At 36.5% G+C, this 18,542-nt stretch overlaps 1 protein-coding gene across 1 annotated transcript; it reads right to left on the bottom strand.

Annotated features, from left to right (window-relative positions):
- Window positions 1-17,054: 17,054 nt before the first annotated feature.
- LOC307159878 (putative inhibitor of apoptosis) lies at window positions 17,055-17,999 on the bottom strand (the record flags this gene model as incomplete). Its single annotated transcript, XM_079873577.1, has 1 exon — window positions 17,055-17,999. One exon carries the CDS (start codon window positions 17,997-17,999, stop codon window positions 17,055-17,057), a length of 945 nt encoding a protein of 314 aa, XP_079729703.1.
- Between the last annotated feature and the right edge of the window lie 543 nt (window positions 18,000-18,542).

The following is an 18,542-nucleotide window of genomic DNA, read 5'->3' as shown; positions in this document are numbered from 1 at the left end:
CAGGGGGTGCTGTCGAGCCCCCCTGCCACGCCCGGGTACCAGCTTCAGTCCCGCCCTGATGGCCGCAGGTTCTGACGTGTTTGCAAAATTTCAAGAGTTTTTGAGCATGTTAAGGGCCCCAAAAGTGGCAAAAAGGCACACAAAAAAAAAAAATGTAAAAAAAAAAAAAAAAAAATCCTTACGAAAACAATAGGGCCTTCGCCCTTTCAGGGCTTGGGCCCTAATAATCCTACCGGAAACAATAGAGCCTTCGCCCTTTCAGGGCTTGGGCCCTAATAATAATAAATAATCCTACCGAAAACAATAGGGCCTTCGCCCTTTCAGGGCTTGGGCCCTAATAATAAATAATCCTACCGAAAACAATAGGGCCTTCGCCCTTTCAGGGCTTGGGCCCTAAAAATAATCCTACCGAAAACAATAGGGCCTTCGCCCTTTCAGGGCTTGGGCCCTAATAATCCTTCCGGAAACAATAGGACCTTCGCCCTTTCAGGGCTTGGGCCCTAAAAATAATAATAATAATCATTCCGGAAACAATAGGGCCTTCGCCCTGAAAGGGCTTGGGCCCTAATAATCCTAACGAAAACAATAGGGCCTTCGCCCTTTCAGGGCTTGGGCCCTAATAATAATCCTACCGAAAACAATAAGGCCTTCGCCCTTTCAGGGCTTGGGCCCTAATAATAACAAATAATCCTAACGAAAACAATAGGGCCTTCGCCCTTTCAGGGCTTGGGCCCTAATAATAAATAATCCTACCGAAAACAATAGGGCCTTCGCCCTTTCAGGGCTTGGGCCCTAAAAATAATCCTACCGAAAACAATAGGGCCTTCGCCCTTTCAGGGCTTGGGCCCTAATAATCCTTCCGGAAACAATAGGACCTTCGCCCTTTCAGGGCTTGGGCCCTAAAAATAATAACAATAATCATTCCGGAAACAATAGGGCCTTCGCCCTGAAAGGGCTTGGGCCCTAATAATCCTAACGAAAACAATAGGGCCTTGTAATGGAAATTTTACATTTAGATGTGTTCTTTTACTTTTAGATGTGTTCTTTTACTTTTAGATGTGTTCTTTATTTCTAGATGTGTATGTGTACAACTTGTATTAATGTTGAACACTTATTTTTACTCATAAGCATTTAAAGAAATATAATCCTGTGTAACCACGTTTTAGAAATGCATAAGTTAAGACAAGCTTGAACAAGATGTTCTGGGTTATAGGGGAGACTAAGTAACAAAGAGACAATGTGTACTTTAAGCGACCTTTTGTGTTCTTCAAGTGTGAAAAGTATGTGTGCAGCTTTGATAGAAAAAGAGATAAGCAAAATGTGTGAAAAGCTGCAGCTAATAACAGGAAACTTTTGCAGACATGGTATATTTTTGCAGACATGGTATTGTCCTGTCTAGATAGAATTTATGCTCTACAAGAGGTCTTGAACAAAGACATTTTCCTTTTAAGGTAAACAAGGCGATCTTTTGAGACAGATGCAGCCTATTCAGGATGTGTTAAGGGTATATAAGCTTGGCAAAGGAACGGACTCTTTGCCTTCTCATATTCAGATGCTCTCTGTATGTGAATGCCAATTTCTTGCAAGAAATAAACTTTTTTGATACTTTGACTTTTCAAAGGTTTCGACTTGTCTCCTTCCTCCTCACTTTTCGAATATAATTATTTCCACAACAGCCTTCGCCCTTTCAGGGCTTGGGCCCTAATAATAATCCTACCGAAAACAATAAGGCCTTCGCCCTTTCAGGGCTTGGGCCCTAATAATAACAAATAATCCTAACGAAAACAATAGGGCCTTCGCCCTTTCAGGGCTTGGGCCCTAATTATCATTTTGCTACAATATTTGCTTGAAAATGTTAAACATCTAATTTCTGTAATAAATTTAAAACGTATAAACGTTCAAATGTTTGTTCAAATTATATGTTAAAGCTAGTGTAGTAATGCAAATTATTATATTTTTGATTTAGATTTTTCTTTTTTTTTTTTTTTTGCTCCAGATGTAGCATATATCAAATACAGAAATACATTGTCATTGTACACCTTGCATTGATATTTTGCATGTTACATTTCAAATTGACATTTGGTATCTGTATGCTACCATACTTTATGAATGTCAGAGTTTTATGTGAATTAACTTTCAATTAAGTGACAGAAATCTTTCAGATTTCATTTGAAGAGCAGTTACTGTTCTTTATCTAGATTGACATCACTCTGTCATTATGGCAAACAAACTCTTAGGACTAAAAATTCAACCTCACCAGAAAAGAATATCATAAGATTAAAAAACTCAAATAACTCATTGTACTGATACTTGCCTCACAGCTGAGGATGCAGGAAGACTTTCAGATGTGTGAGACCAGCACTGACAGTTTACCCCATCATCTTCATGATCTAAAAATCAAAGACACATTTGCTGAGTTTCAACAAAGTTCTCTGTTAAAATGAATGACCTGTATATGATTTAGGGCATAATCAGGTAATCGCAATCATTTAAACACAGAGAACGAGTGATCAACTATTTTATCTGTGCACTGTTCGGTGACGTTCAGTCACGTTGTTCAACAACTGCATACAGTATTGTGGACTAATGTAAAGTACACCAGCATGGCACCTCTGGTTAAGCATTAATTTACAATAATTACCTATTAAATGTGTACTCACGACACAGAAACTCAATTGCTTTAAATATATTTGCAGACGGTTAATATCACCGACTCGATTCGTACCTAATTACACAATGTACACTCGTTATTGTCATGTTGAGTAGCTGTAACACTTTATACATTTGTTATTTGGTTAAACATAAACATAAAACCCTTTGAATGTCCTCTTCTCTTATATAATTTGATAATTTCCTCTTCTCATCTTATAAGTCAAGTCCGGCCTCTGTGTGTGTGTGTTCTGACGATAAAGAGGGCGAAGCCATGGTTGTGCTGGTGCTCATGCTCGTAATCTGAAGTTCCCGCTCTCCATCTATTTGAAAATGCAGTAACAACTGCAGCGACCTTGGGCAATCAGTTTTATGTTGCCTAATAGCAAAGTTAACATTTAACAGTTATAGTGGATAATGGAGAACAAACGCCATATTATGTACACGCAATGACTTAATACTAGTCAAAGATTAAAAAGTGTAACTTATACATATCAAACATGGCTAAAAAGCATTCGGTGCAAAGCTAGTTTAACCCTCTGAGGTCAGCAATCACGCCGGCGTGATTTGCTCGGTTTTTTTCATCAGTTCAAACGAGACTCCAAATACTCTGTTGACTTTGATCTTACAAACCAGTTTCATACATCAATCGATCCTGTTAAGTGTGTATTATTTTTGTGTATCCACCTTATTCTGCTCAGTCTAAACAATGCGCGCTGCCATGACGACGACTCCGGTTGCCTACTTCCGGTTCGTAGTGCTTGACCTGTACTAGCAGCGAGAGAATGAGTTCAAGCTCCTCATGTGCCGTTGTTGGTTGTTTTAACAATTCAAAGAAGATTTCAAACATTTCAAACACAGGTCAAGCGCTACGAACCGGAAGTAGGCAACCGGAGTCGTCGTTATGGCAGTGCGCATTGTTTAGAGCAGAATAAGGTGGATACTCACAATAAAAACAAAGTGTTGTGCTTTTTGCCAAATAAAGAAAAATAAACATGATGTGAGTTCTGCTTTCTCTCTGTCAGTGAAGTCAATTCTGAAACGCGTCCGAAAATGAACAATAACTCAGCGAATACTCAGTCAAACAGGCATACAGACACACAGGCATGAAGCTTGAATTCTCTTCTTTTAAATGAAGTAATTTTGATAAAAAACAAATATTCTCAGTTTATGTAATCTGTATGAAAAGAGCGAGATGTCAGTCGTTCTCATCTCAGCTAATTATTTTTAATGTGACCCCGCCCACGGAGAGCGCGCGCTATTCAAACGCAAATGACTGAGGCGATCCGTGCAAACCTGTGAACGCCCCCATATCAGCTCGAGAAAACACATCAAGTTTAATCAGATCATTGTACTTGTTTACACTGTCTCGCGGCGCTGTGAGGAATAATACTATCGTAATAATAATAATGGAAAATGTACCTCAGAAGTGCTGGTATTTCGAGGAGGAACGGATCGCTATGGAATACTGTAGTAAGTTTTTTTCATTCTCAAGTGAATCGCGTTTCTGTGTGTGAATGAATGAACGGCAGAGATGCACTGTTAACCACAGCTCGCAAAAAGACGGTTTAAATTTGAATCGCATTTCTGTGTGTGAATGAATGATCCGCTTTTAGCAAACTGTATTGCTATACTGAGATGAGTAAAAATCGACTGAAATATGTTGAAATAAAATGTATTTGTATAAGCAACATATTAAACTGCAAATTAACATTTATATTTCTTATATAAATGAAAGACCTATGTTACAGACATATGAAAGACAACATTTCGTTGACTAGTTTTGGATAGATTATAAATTTTTACTGTAAAATATTTGCCACCTCAAATAAGCTTTTGTTTGCCAATTTTTGCTCTTATGTTAAATATAGTATGTTTTGTCAAAAATAAAGTAATCAAATAATATGTTACTATATAAATCAAAACGATTATATTAAATAATATGTTATTATGTGTTTGTTCCAATGTAGCCTAGGCTATATTCAAAGTAATGAATCCTTAACTTTGAAATATGTATGATAAAATGTATACTTTAGTTTTTACAAAGAAAGATTGCACTTGAATTATTGTTGTAATTGTAACCTTTTTAATAAAAAAAATATATTTACAAGGTAAATGTAAACAAACTATTAAAAGGTAAATATAAGCCTTTTCTTTAAATCATTTTTATTGTTTTATTAGTGACAAATTTGGGGAGAGGATACATATTCCAAAACTGAAAATACAGTATGAGAATTAACTGCACAATTACTAGACATGAAAAAAAAAAAAAAAAAAAAAAAAAATGAGATGCTTCCAACTGTGAACCAATTTGGTAGAATATATATATACATATTGCTCTTGCATTCTTTCTTGTGGCTCAGTGACACACCTGAATGAATGGCTCATTAAGTATGCAGGCCCCATTGTCTCCTCAGGTGTGAACTACTAAATATGCATGATGGTGTTGGATCGTTTCGCCTACTCGCATATTGCCTTTCCAAACAGAAAGTGCCTTGCAAAATTTAAATCAATGTATTGTTTTATGTGAATGATAAGGCAGGATGATTTTCACATCATTTTGAAGAAAAAACTCTAGGCAACAAAATGCATTATTCAGAAGTCTTATTGACACATATTTAGTATGTGTTTTGTGGCCTTATTTCAGAAACTTTAGTTTTTAGTTTTTTCAATAACCATGCATAAACATTATTCTCTCAAAAATACAAACATGTACATACATGCTGCTCACATATTATGGTAGCCCTGTTTGTGCTAAATAGAGTGTAATTACACCTTTGCCATTAATATGTTTATAAGCAACTGAAAAAAGCACAAATGTCAGGGCATGTCAGAACATCTCAAGGACCCCAAAAAACCCTTAGACCCCAGAGGGTTAACTTGCTAAATTAACATCAAGTGGCTGAAACATTTATATTTTCGACTTGTGAATTACATATAAACATAAATGATCAGAACTCACCTTTCAATTTCGTCTTCTTCAAGTAGACGGTGGGCCGAGGGTCCGTATCTGCTTTACTTTTCGAAATGGATGATCTCCATGGAGGGAGTGTCAGGATTACACCCTCAATCAGTCCTCAATCACCATCATCATTCACTCCGCCCACTCGTTCACTATCACCCGAGTTCTAATCACCACCACCTGGATCCCATCACCAGCTCACCCTTCATAAACTGCACTCACCCCTTCAGTCCTCGTCTGGTCTCGTCTCTACATGGACACACAGACTCACATCTCGTATCCTGACACTTACCTGAATCCCCGACCTTCTTCAGCCTGCTGCTGTATGCTTCTGATCCTAGTCATCATCACCTGCAAGAGAGACATTGTTATTCTACAGCTAAGTCATCATAAACTGTCTATAATCTGCTACTCACCGTAATCTCTGGAACCGATCCATTCTGCTGAATAAATTATATTATATACTTACCTTCCTGTTTGCTTCTTGTCTGAAACCTGACAGGGAGAACCTGAATTTGTAAAGTTGGGACGGTTGTTTTATTCTCAACTATATGAAAAGTGTTGCCACTCCCATTTATTGCACATTTTCTCCCAAAATCATATTGCACGACCCGTAAATATGCAGGCAAACGCGGTTGCCTACTATATCAGTCGAGCCAATAATGCGGCAAGATACTGACATAGGATTATTATTAACCAATCAGATGTAGCTTATTTAGAACAGCTGTTACACGTATGATTCAGCCATCGGACACGAGCAGCAGCTGCGGCGGCAGCACATTGACCATCGCCAAGGACATTCTTTCTGTGATTGTAAGTATTAATTTAATTAGAATATGATATCTATGTAAAATGTTTGTTTTGTACACTGTGTTGTTCAAACGTATGTAAGCGTCTCGTTAGTGTCGTTTTAACCCTTGTATGGCAGGTCTGTAGGACCCGTTTTCATTTTTTTTCAAGAGAAATATTATACGATTAATTATTTTTTCAAACTCAGACTCATTGGCCTTTCTGTGAAGAATATATATCTGAACAAATTTTCAATGACCACACACTGTACACCCCCCCTACACATTTATATTACACACAGGATGTTCGGGTCCACTGGACCCGGGGCTAATAAAAGTGTGTAAATTGTAGGTCCTGTGTACCTTTACTCTGTCCTCCTCCTGTCAGGGCCTACTGTTATTGTGTGTGTGTGTGTGTGTGTGTGTGTTCTTGCATATGGTTTATGAGGACACAAATGTGTATAATGACATAGGTATTACAACGTAAACATGGTTTATGAGGACATCTGTGTCCTTATAAACCAAATGGCTTAAAAAACATACTAAATGGTGTTTTTTGAAATTAAAAAAATGGCAAAAGTTTTCTGTGATTGGTAGGTTTAGGGGTAGGGTTAGTGTAGGGGGATAGATTATACAGTTTGTACATTAGAAAAACCATTACGCCAATGGAGAGTCCCCGTAAACCACATATCTGAATGAGTGAGTGAGTGAGTGAGTGAGGTGTGTTTGTTTGCAAGTGTGAGAGAGTGTGAATGCAAGAGTGAGTTTCGGTTTCTACCCCTGCAGTTCCCGCACAGGGTTGCAATTCTTTAATGTGATCTAACAAAGGTAAAGAGAAAATATTAACCATATATGCAGTTTATATTGCTTGTAATTGTGATGAAGTAAACATCTGTTGAGTATTTTAACATAAAATTTTTGATTGTGTTGAATTAAAAACCCAAACATGCAGCGGGTCCACCAGACCCACGAACACTGGCTGAATAATAAAAATATGAACACCACACAAGGTTTAAGTATGGTAGTTTCAGCTGGCTATCTAGCAGTAGCTAGCATCATGCGATTACATATTTGATTTGGTGTAAACATTCCATTCTAATGGTAACACTTCGTCCAACTCACATAGGCTACAGCTCCACTGTATGTTGGCGGATAAATACTTCAGACCGTTTTGCAAACGTTCGCCAAAAACTCAAGGCAAACATGAACCTGTTGATGTTTAAGACATATTTAATTATCAGTTACATCTGACATAACGTTAAAGGGTCAGTAAGCAGCCAATATTCTAACCGGAGAGCTAAGAGCTCAAGTTAGAACTGCATGTAATAGAAACAATATTATAAGTATAACTATCATAGAACATAGGCTATCAAACAGAGCAGAGTTATAATGTACATAAACATGTCATACAGATTTACTTCTGCAGGAGTAGCCAACACACAAACACCACTCCACACATGTTCATACATGCACACATGTGCCCTAGTCATCTTCAATGCACACATGTGCCCTAGTCATCTTCAAGTGACTTATTGTCACAGTTTACACACTGACAGAGGTTTGTACATGTCAGCTCATGCAGTTTACATATGCATCTACCCTTAACACAATTTGTTTGTTTTTTTACACGAGCAGTACACAAGTTCCAGTATGGCCTCTGGAGCTGGATATGTATAGATCACGGGCGCAAGATCTCAGAGCTGCCTCACCATCCTCTGCCTCTATCACTAAAAAAAGTACAAAACAATAGATCTAGGTTCTGCACCCTTCCCCACATCACTGATTAAGGAAAAATGGTTTGTAACTTTCAGCAGTGGAAAACTCATGCTCCATATATTGGTTCCACCTGTTCCCTTAACATGGGTAATAACCAGTTTCACAGCGTTCAGGTGTCCGGCCTTGTTGATGTTAATGATGCCATAATTGGAAGGGTAAATTTTTGCAGGGTGTTTTTATTATATAACTGTTAATGCACTGCATATTATCTATATTATTTGTACTACTCTTATTATTTGTACTACTCTCATACTGTTACTGCTACTACACTGCACATATCTGTATATGTTGTTCATACTGCATATCCATATCTATTCTGCTCTTATAAGGCTACTGCTAATACATTGCACATTTATATTTAATTTATATTACTGCAAACCATACTATCGTAACCCCCTGAGGTCGGCAATCACGCCGGCGTGATCTGCTCGTTTTTTTTTTTTTATCAGTGCAAAATACTCTGTTGATTTTGATTTTACATACTTGTGTTGTACATCATTCAAAGCTGTTAAATGTCTTCTTTTATTTGTGTACACTCATAATAAAAACAAAATGTTGTGTTTTCCGTAAAACAAAGAAAATAAACATGATGCGCGTTCTGCCGTCTCTCTCAATGTGAAACTCATTCTGAAACGCGACAGAAAATGACCTGTTACTCAGCGAATGTTTGTCACACAGACTTAAAACGCATGTCTATACAACGCTTGGAATCTCTATTTTTAAAGTATGTAAATTATATAAAAAACAAATATTATATTTTTAAGTAATCCATACGAAAGCAGCGGCATGTACAGTTTCTCAAACGCGTCCTAATTAACTATAATGTGACCACACCCACGCGCGCACGAGCGATTGACATGCAAATGATCCATGCGGAGAAACGCAGACCTGTAAACGCCCTCATCACCTCAAAACAAAGAAGCAGAGACTTCGTAACTTACTCCTCTCTGCTTTCATCGAGTTTGGACGAATGTAAGCTGTGCTGTGCTGTGCTGTTTACCTTGAATTTACCTCGGATTTACCTCAGAAGAACGCGATTTGAAGATGAGACGATTTTTAAGGTAAGACATGTTAAACTGGTCGTGCCAGATTAAAATGTATGTTATGAAATGAGTTTGGAGTAAAAACATGAACTAAGCCTAATGTCATATATGTAGCCTACATGTAGGCCTATATATAGACAGAAACATGAAATGTGAACTGGTAGGCAACCTTTCAGTGCTTGTATACATGTTCGACACGAGGATGTTTTTATATTCTATAATAAAACACAGCATGGTAAAAGTAGGCTAATATATATATATATATATATATATATATATATATATATATATATATATATATATATATATATGTATGTATGTGTGTGTGTGTGTGTGTGTGTGTGTGTGTGTGTGTATTCTGTACATTTTAAAAAGCTATTTTAACCTGAAAAATCTAAAATGTATTCCCCAAACTGTGCAGCATAATTTCTCTTGATATCAGCATGTTCACAGCTGTTTTGTTGTTGTTGTTTTTAGAGGAACAAGATGCCACTGAATAAGTCCTGCTGACTTCAACATTCACATAAGTCTCCATACATGAACATGCTAAAGTGAAAAATCAAACACCATGGAAATGAAAGGTATGTAAGTCTCTGTCTTTAGTTCAGTGTGTTAAATAATGTGTTTTTTTTTTGTCATTTGTGTATCTTTGGATTATGTTGTGTTGTAAATAAATTAAAAACAATCAAAAAGCCATTCTTTTTTAAATCTCCTCATTCTTTGTGCAAGGTTGCTCAGAATGATAGGGCCTGATAGCTCCTAATAGGGCCGTTAGGGGAGGTTCTTTGTCTTTCTCAGGTGAGAAAAGCTTACATATTAATGAGCTCCCGCATAAGGCTTTTTCACACAAAACACGTCGTAAAATTTTTAAATCAATATATTGTCTTCTCTGAATGAGCAGTCAGGGTGATTTTCACATAGTTTTGAAGCAAATATTCTAGGCTACGTCATACAATTTTCAAAAGTCTTATGAAGAAATAATCAGTATGGGTTTCATGAGCTTATTTCAGTGACAATTGTTTTTTGTTTTTTCACAAACCACGCATAAATGTTATTATCTCAAAACTACAAACTTTTATATACTTGCTGCTGATATATTATTGTAGCAGAGTTTGTGCTGAATACAGTGTAATCAGACTTTAGCCATGAAAATGTCACAAGTAACAGAAATAATCACAAATGTCAGAGCATGTCAGAACACCTCCAGGGCCCAGAAAACAGCTCAGACCCCAGAGGGTTAACTGTATACTACTGTCTACACTGCACTGTATGTCTTATACTGCACTGCCTGTCTATACAATATAATACCAACCTTCCTTTGCAGTTTCTTCAACTAATACTGCCTTCTCTCCTCTCCTTTGTGCTCGTTTTATCTTCGTGATATTTGTGAAATGGCTGTAGCACTCCCTGTGGTAGCCAGTGTTAGCTGGTTTGACTAACTGGTTTGTAGGTTAGTAGTTATTACCATATACCATGTGTCAAAATGATTGATGACTTCCGGTCCCGCCCACTAGATAAGACATCTGGTCCCCGCCCTTCCGGTTGACCGTTGACATGTCCCGCCCTTTCTGTCGTGTATAGATAAGGATATGGATTGTCGTTTTGACCGTTCGATCATGTGTTTTGACAGTTTTATCTATCGCATATGTTGTTTTTATCTATTATCTTTCCGGCATATGTTGTTATGGTTTGCCCTATCGTCCTAGCTAGTCGTAGATAATGTGGTTTTGACAGAAAGTTTGAAGACTGTGTCACACACAAGCATTATCTCTTGTGCACACAAGCTGGGTGTATTTTCTGTGTTTTTGATAGACATCTGTTTTTTGACAGAAAGTTTGACTTTGTTGTCCAGTTCAGTTATGTGTGTCTGGCTATGTGGCATCACAAGTGCTGTTAGGAAATGTGTCAGCATGTGATATCTCTGCTACGCAGACGTCCACCCTCACATTCCTGAGGTAGCAGCAAAAGTGAGAAAAAAAGAGAGTTGGTCCCTAAACATGTTTTATATTTCACACAAATAATATAAAAATACTTACTAAAAATCTACTGAAACCATTTAATTCAGTTTTAGATAAACAAAAGAATAAAAAAATCATATTACATAAACATTCCGTTCTTTAGGCCTATAAGTGTATAAAATAAAATAGCTATCTTGCTAATTTAACTAAAGTTGAAAACCATTCAGTTCTTTATAAAAGTATATAATGAAATGCTTATAAAATAAATATCTTATTGATCCAATTGTTTTTGATAAACAAAAGAATAAAAATCATATTACATAAAAAAGGGTATACATTAAAATGGTTATCTTGCTAATTTAACTAAAGTTGAAAAACATTCTGTTCTTTAAAAGTATATAAAAAAATAAAAAATAAAAATCTACTGAAATTTCAGTTTTAGATAAAAATAAAATTCATCTAAGTCTGCTGACTGAAGATTTCATGAAGCACCAGACAAATGGTATGTTTGTGTGTGTGTGTGTGTGTGTGTGTGTGTGTGTGTGTGTGTGTGTGTGTGTGTGTGTGTGTGTGTGTGTGTGTATGTGTGTGTGTGCGTACGTGTGTCTGTGACAGGTTCCGGTAAATTAGCGTGCCGTCATCTTTCTGAATTTATTTCAAAACATAATCGTAAAAGTTTAAATATGATCTTTTAAAATTAAAAGACTGTTTAAATAAAATCTTTAAAGTTTGAATACATTCATATCTTCTATTTATCTTTTAGAAGATTACTGTAATGATTTTGTTTAACGGTAACCTAAAGTATAATTGTTATTAAACAATGTCTGTCTGTTCAAAAACTTTAGATTGTAGAAAAACTGTACTTTTTAGTCGTTTTAAATCTCATTTATATGAAAAGATTCAATCAGCATTTTTTTTTGTCCATGCGGGGTTTCAATTTTTATGGTGGGGGCTTTCCATAGCTATAATGAATTTTGTACCGTACACCTAAACACAGAAAACTACATTTGTACATTTTCAAAATGAAATAAATAAACAAATCATTTAATATAATTTTGTGCACACACACGGTTCTAAAAAATGAACTAATCTCTATTTTAAATTAAATTATTATTAATAACATATGTTACTAAAATGTAAACAAAGTTTTAGCTAAATAAATATATAAACAAAAACACCTTACAGCCCCAGATCCTTCAGAGATAAACCACAGTGTGAACTGAAGCTTCAAGAAACAGGGTATCAGACCAGATGAGTCTCGGGGGACAATGTCACAGTAAATCTAGTCTGCTAACGCCTTTCCAGAGTACATCCAGAGTTTATACTAAATTCATTTAAAAGCATAACCTTAAAAGTTTAAATCAAATCTTTAAAGTTTTATTAAATCAAATCTTTAAAGTTTTATCTTCTAAGAAGACTTATGTATTATTTTTAATAAACAACGTCTGTTCAAAAACATTAGATTGTTGAAAAACTGTGCTTGGGCATCTTAGATCTTTTGTCCATACAACATGTTGTCAAAGTTTTGTTGTTGTGTTGTTTTTAAGAAATCCGAGGACTCCACATTGCTCTTATTTAGACTAAGTTGTATCATTTGCAAAATCACTGACACGGCATAAGTAAAGTTGGTCTTGAGCGAATATTTAATTTTACTCGTCTTAATTCAAAGTAAAAGATCATATCATTTTTACTTGCATCTCCCGAACTATCCTTAATCAGTGTGGAAACACACAGGGTGAAACCCTTTTCTGAGAATATCGGTTATCTACTCAAAATATATGTAGAAGTGTAAATCTGGTGTTTAAAATCTGTCTGGTGGCCGCATGAATAGACTTTGGGGAGAGCTGATGATACTATCTATAGCAGGAAGCATGCCCTTTGACCTCCTCGATTGTGGAGGCTTTTTTGTTTGTTTGTTTGTTTTTTGTTAAAGACCCAACTACAAGTTAGTTCTCCCAAAAGAATTTCTCCCATCTAGTGGTTCTCCCATCTACTCGCTTTTTCAAATGCGTGTTGCAACTGCGGTAGCCGTAATGTGTCAAGAAGCTATGACAACATGGCTTCCAATAGCACATCATTGAGTTTAACGATACATGTTCTACTGTTATGGCAGCTATATAATGATTTACACAACCAAGCAATGAAAAAAGCTTGTAATTTAGACCATACCTTTGACTTACCTGTCGAGAAGAAATCAGGCAACTTCCCTTTCAAAGTCTTTCTCCTTCATTAGCTCTTTCCACATGGGGAAAAGCTATCCCGATATTTATTTACATACCGATAAATTAAGTTTTAGCTTTTAGGCGATGAGGATTCCTTCTCCTGCATAACTATGATCCAGAATTATAATGTACTGTGCAGCCTTTTCAAATTTGTCTGGGGCAGTATCAACGTCTCTCATATGGTCTAGCGGTTAGGATTCCTGGTTTTCATCCAGGTGGCCCGGGTTTCGACTCCCGGTATGGGAAGACAATTTTTTTTACATTGTCAACAAAATTCAAGTTCATCAATAATCATTTTTAGTTATCCATAGTCTTGGAGGCCTACACGAACTGCAGAAACAAGCAGAAGATATGTAAAAACTCATAAATGCTGTTTCAGTACTGAATCATTTTCACAAATACAATTATATAGAATTCAGAAAATTTCACTATGGAATATTTACTTTATCATTTAGTACATCATCATTTAAACTTTTCATCTCATAATTATGACGCATAGTCATAATTTTAATTTAAACTTTTTGTCATAATTATTACTTAATTCAGAATTACAATTTTTGTCAATTACGCCTTTTTAACGTAACACTATTTTGATGGTCCTTTTGAATGTGCTGTTGACTATAGTAGTGTTGATGATGAAACGTCTTGAGTTAGGCTAGCGCTTTTTGTCCCTCTCTGTTATTATAGTGTTTCAAGATGGCGGAACGGCACGGAAGCCTCCTTGGACTTACCCGCCCCCATGTAAATAAAGATAAGAAATGTTTCGCTTACGAGGATAAGTCAGATCATTGGCAGAGGTCATTTTACACCCATGAGGACATATTTTATGAATACAGACAATGATTTTAGCTAATAAAATACCATTTTTTTCAACGAGCGAATCTACACATGAGAGGCCTTCAGAAGTCATAACTTCAGGGGTCAACAGCTTAGGCCCCGTTGGTTTAGGTATTTGTAAAAATCAAATACTGTATTACACTTTTCAAAGTTACAATAAAAAGACCTGTTGTGTTCTGACACAAGGCCATTAACTTGTTTTTATAAATGTATTTTGCTTATTTCTACAAATATCGGCCTGAAAATTGAAAAATCAGAAAAAGAAGAAAAAAACAGTGTTTTAAAATACAACTAAACCATGATAATGTTTAGTTTAGATGTTGATGACTAAGCTTCTGGCATATAGTGCAACCACGCAACAAGAAATCTAATATTGGTGTAATCTTTGCTAGGTCTCACTCACGACACACAACTTTGTAAATAAACATTTTCAAAATGTAATTTAACCATATTTTATTGATTAATATTATGGCTTCATGTTGATTTAAAGTTTTTAATTGTTATTAACTAATACCTTTATCTTTTAACATCCGGCACAAAATGAAAGAGATGTATTATTTGAAAAAAAAAAAAAAAAAAAAAAAAAAAAAAAAATGGAATGTTCACAATCACTATGTGTCAAAAACAGTATGCGTGTAAATAGTTGTGCTAAGTTCCACACCCTATGGACTAACTTTAAAAAACAAAACAAAAATACACATACATATATATATATATATATAACATACACAAATCATTTCTTAACTAAGCAACTGCTTCTTAAATTATCAGACACTCACCGCACTGATGTTAACATCACCATATATTGTGTTTTCTACCATGATTGTAGTAACTATTGTCCCACCATTCTTCTGGGCAATTGTTAAGTTAAGCTGATTAGGGTTCTGAATTAATGGCTGTCCCAATGATGTAGAAATATTATGCTTTCGTCGTTGTGGAAGGTTGTTAGGCTGTTGAACGTCACCATCTGTTAAAAAATGAACAATTAAATACACAACCAAAAACCATGTAAACATTATAGTAAAGCTTATTGAAGATTGAGAAACATATTGATTACTAACAAAGTAAATTATACAACTTTTCCTACGTTTGATATTCTTTTTTCTGATTTTTTTCACTATGGACTTGATCCTTTTTAATGCTGTTTTCTCTCCATATTTATTCTGTAGTTCCTCTACTGTGTCTTCCAACCTCCCTGTTGTTCCTCTCCAGCTGTGTTAACCAAAGACAAACAGTTAGAAGAATAAAATGTATGTACAATAGCAAAAATAAAGTTGGTCATTAGTTGTTAGGGTTAGATACACCTGTAGACACATTCATACACCCGTCCGCCTGTTTTCATTTAGCATGCACCAGAGTTCAAACATTCACTTTTTCACTTTTTATTTATTACATCGAGAGAAAACATGAATACGACACACTGCACTTGGATGAATACATTTATTAGATTTATTTAATAATATTACCAGTTCCATATTATCTTTATTAAAAAATAAGGCAATAAATGATTTTATTTTTTAAATTTGACTGCATTCTTTACTTTTTGATTTATGAATTATAACAGACTGATGGGAAAAACATTATTTTGCAGTTACTTTTTTAAAATTTGTTTTATTATTCAACTATCTCTTTCTTTTTGTTAGATTTTATTAGTTGTAATTTTATATATAAACATTTAACTTTTAAAATAAATGTTTTACAACAACATCACCATCTTCCGCTATATTTGGGCCTCCATGCTCATCTATTTACAGTATATGATATTGGTGAAGGGGGCCAGCATGAATATATTTTTTAGGGGGCCCCCGAATTCTCTACGGCCCCGTTCACATCGCATCGTAAGCGCATAATATCACCTGCTCAAGTACGTCTTGACGAGTTTCTTCTGTATTAAACAGCGAATCTTCTCAGTCAGATCGTCGCAAGATCTCAGGAATCCTCTCACACTGCTTGTGTTCACGAGCTCCATCGCTAACGATTCAAACTTCCATAAAGCGCGCCAAAACAGCAGCGCGGAGATGTGACGTCATGTGTCGAGCGGGCGCTCGTAAAAAGCACATCTTTGCATTTCTTCTGAAACAACAATTTTTAACATCACTATCGCAACACTTATCGTATTGCCGGCTGGGATTGTAATGTTTTGTATGCCGTTTTCTTTACACTCACCCCGGATATCTGTTTCCTGCAGTTAGCTGTAATGTTAGTGAACTCTAGGTCTTCTCTTTGTTCATATACGACAGTATTCGCATGAATTGGCTTGATTTGATAAAATTATGTTTTAAACAATCATCTTCACTTGAGACATTTACATTATACCGTCCTAGTTTTTAAATAGCGCTAAAATGTATATTTTAACCCTTTATGCGGATATGCCGCACAAGGTTCTCTGTTCTCTGGTTCTGTGTTTTTAAAAATAAAGACAAGGATACCTCTTTCTATAAGCGACCCTTAAAATCTGTGCATACAACAAAACACGTGTAGGTGTACGATGATTTATCAGAAAATTACTTTTGTTTGAAGAAAAACTTAAATCAGCTGGTGCTTGATAACTATTGAAGTTATGATGATGCGATATTTATCACGTTTTCATTTTAACTCAATACTCTATGAACTTTAACATCTTGTTGGTCAAATTAACTAAAGCCTGCGCATCCTAGCTACTTTCTAAATGTGTGTAACAGAACTTATGGTGAACAATTTAGCCATATGTTTTAAACGTGTAATGTTTAAACAAATTTTGTTACTGGACTGAGTGAAAATAATAAACTTCTCCTTTGTTTTTATTATTTATTAAGTTAAATGCAAATGATAGGAAAACTTTAGGATAGGAAAGTACGGACAGCGCCTTTGACCAATCCTCTACATATGGGGCACTTGCGCAGAGAAGGTGCACATTCTTTGCACACAACTAGGTGACCACAGGGGATGAAGACAATGTTCACTTCCTTATCCATGCAAACTTTGCATGTGCGCTCCTCTTGAAGTCTTTTTAACTGTTCCTCCATAGGCAAGTCTGAAAGATCTTGACTAGGGGATGCAGCTTCATTTGTCTGGGGCGTCGGGCCACACTCAAATTCCATCTCTAAAGCAGACTTCACCACAGGATTGTTCTCTTGTTCTCTCACAAATTCTCTTGAGTCGCTGTCTCCATTAGTCAATAGCTGCTCAAATAGTCTTGGCAATCTTGCTTGAATCTGATGAACAAACTCTTGGCCCTTTTCTTGCAAGAGGTATTCACATCTTGGAAACCACTTGGCATGTTCTACCCATGGATCATCACCAGACTCCCAACATCCGAGTACACCATCGCAACAAAAGCACTTCACGTCAACATTACGACCAACATAGTAAAAACCAGCCTTAGCCAATTGTTCTGGTCGAACAGTTATTCTTGAGGGCCAGTAGACAAATGTGAGCAACCTTTCTTCACACCGTTGCATTGCCGATACATTGAAAGGGCTAGATAAAGGTACATTATCTGCACAGACACCTCGAACGAAACGGCAGCTGGGGTAATGTCTCTGGTGCTCTGATACTGCACGATCTCCCGGTTCCCAGTTGCTAAGCTGGCCTCCACAACTGAAGCAAGCCACTCTGTCGCCCTGGCCAAGGTAGTAGAAACCAGCTTTGGCAAGCTCGGCAGGAGATAATGCAGCAGGAGTCCATTTCTTAAAGGTGTCAAGGCGTTCCTGTTCCCGACGCATGCCAAGATTGTGACAAGCCGGAGGGCGCTGGTGAGACATATCCATGTAACCGGGTCTCATTCTGATACTTCGGTGATGGCTGGTGTTGTACCCCTGCATAATGTCTTGTAAAACATCTATGTATCGTCGGGAATTTGTAGCCGTTAAAAATCTCCACATACGACTCTTTAACGTTCTATTAAATCGTTCTACGACGCTGGCTTTCAAATCGGTAGCGGTAGCGAAATGATTAATGTCGTACCTTTTCATTACATCTTGAAATTGTTTGTTAAAAAATTCTTTCCCCTGATCCGTCTGCAATTTCTGTGGCACACGACCCTCTTCGAGTATAGACTCGAACGCTCTAGCGACCTCGAGAGTCCACGCGTACTTGCTAAATACGTCTATGCACGTCAGTAGATATTTATTACCGTCGTTATCCTAGGTGTAGGCGATCATGTCGACTAGATCGGCCTGGAACTGAGTATCGACCCCGTACACGACCACTCTGTTTCGTTTGTATTTTATAGGCGCTGTTTTGTGTAATGTGTAAGCATCCTCACCAGCCAGCCATTCTGAAACCTTTTTATCGCTTAAACGGACCCCACTTTCTTTTAAGACGGC

This window comes from Squalius cephalus, assembly GCF_949319135.1.
Source record: "Squalius cephalus genome assembly, chromosome: 6".
Classification (NCBI taxonomy): Eukaryota; Metazoa; Chordata; class Actinopteri; order Cypriniformes; family Leuciscidae; genus Squalius; species Squalius cephalus.
The sequence above is the reverse complement of the archived record's forward strand: the minus strand, read 5'-3'. Positions and strand labels throughout refer to the sequence as shown.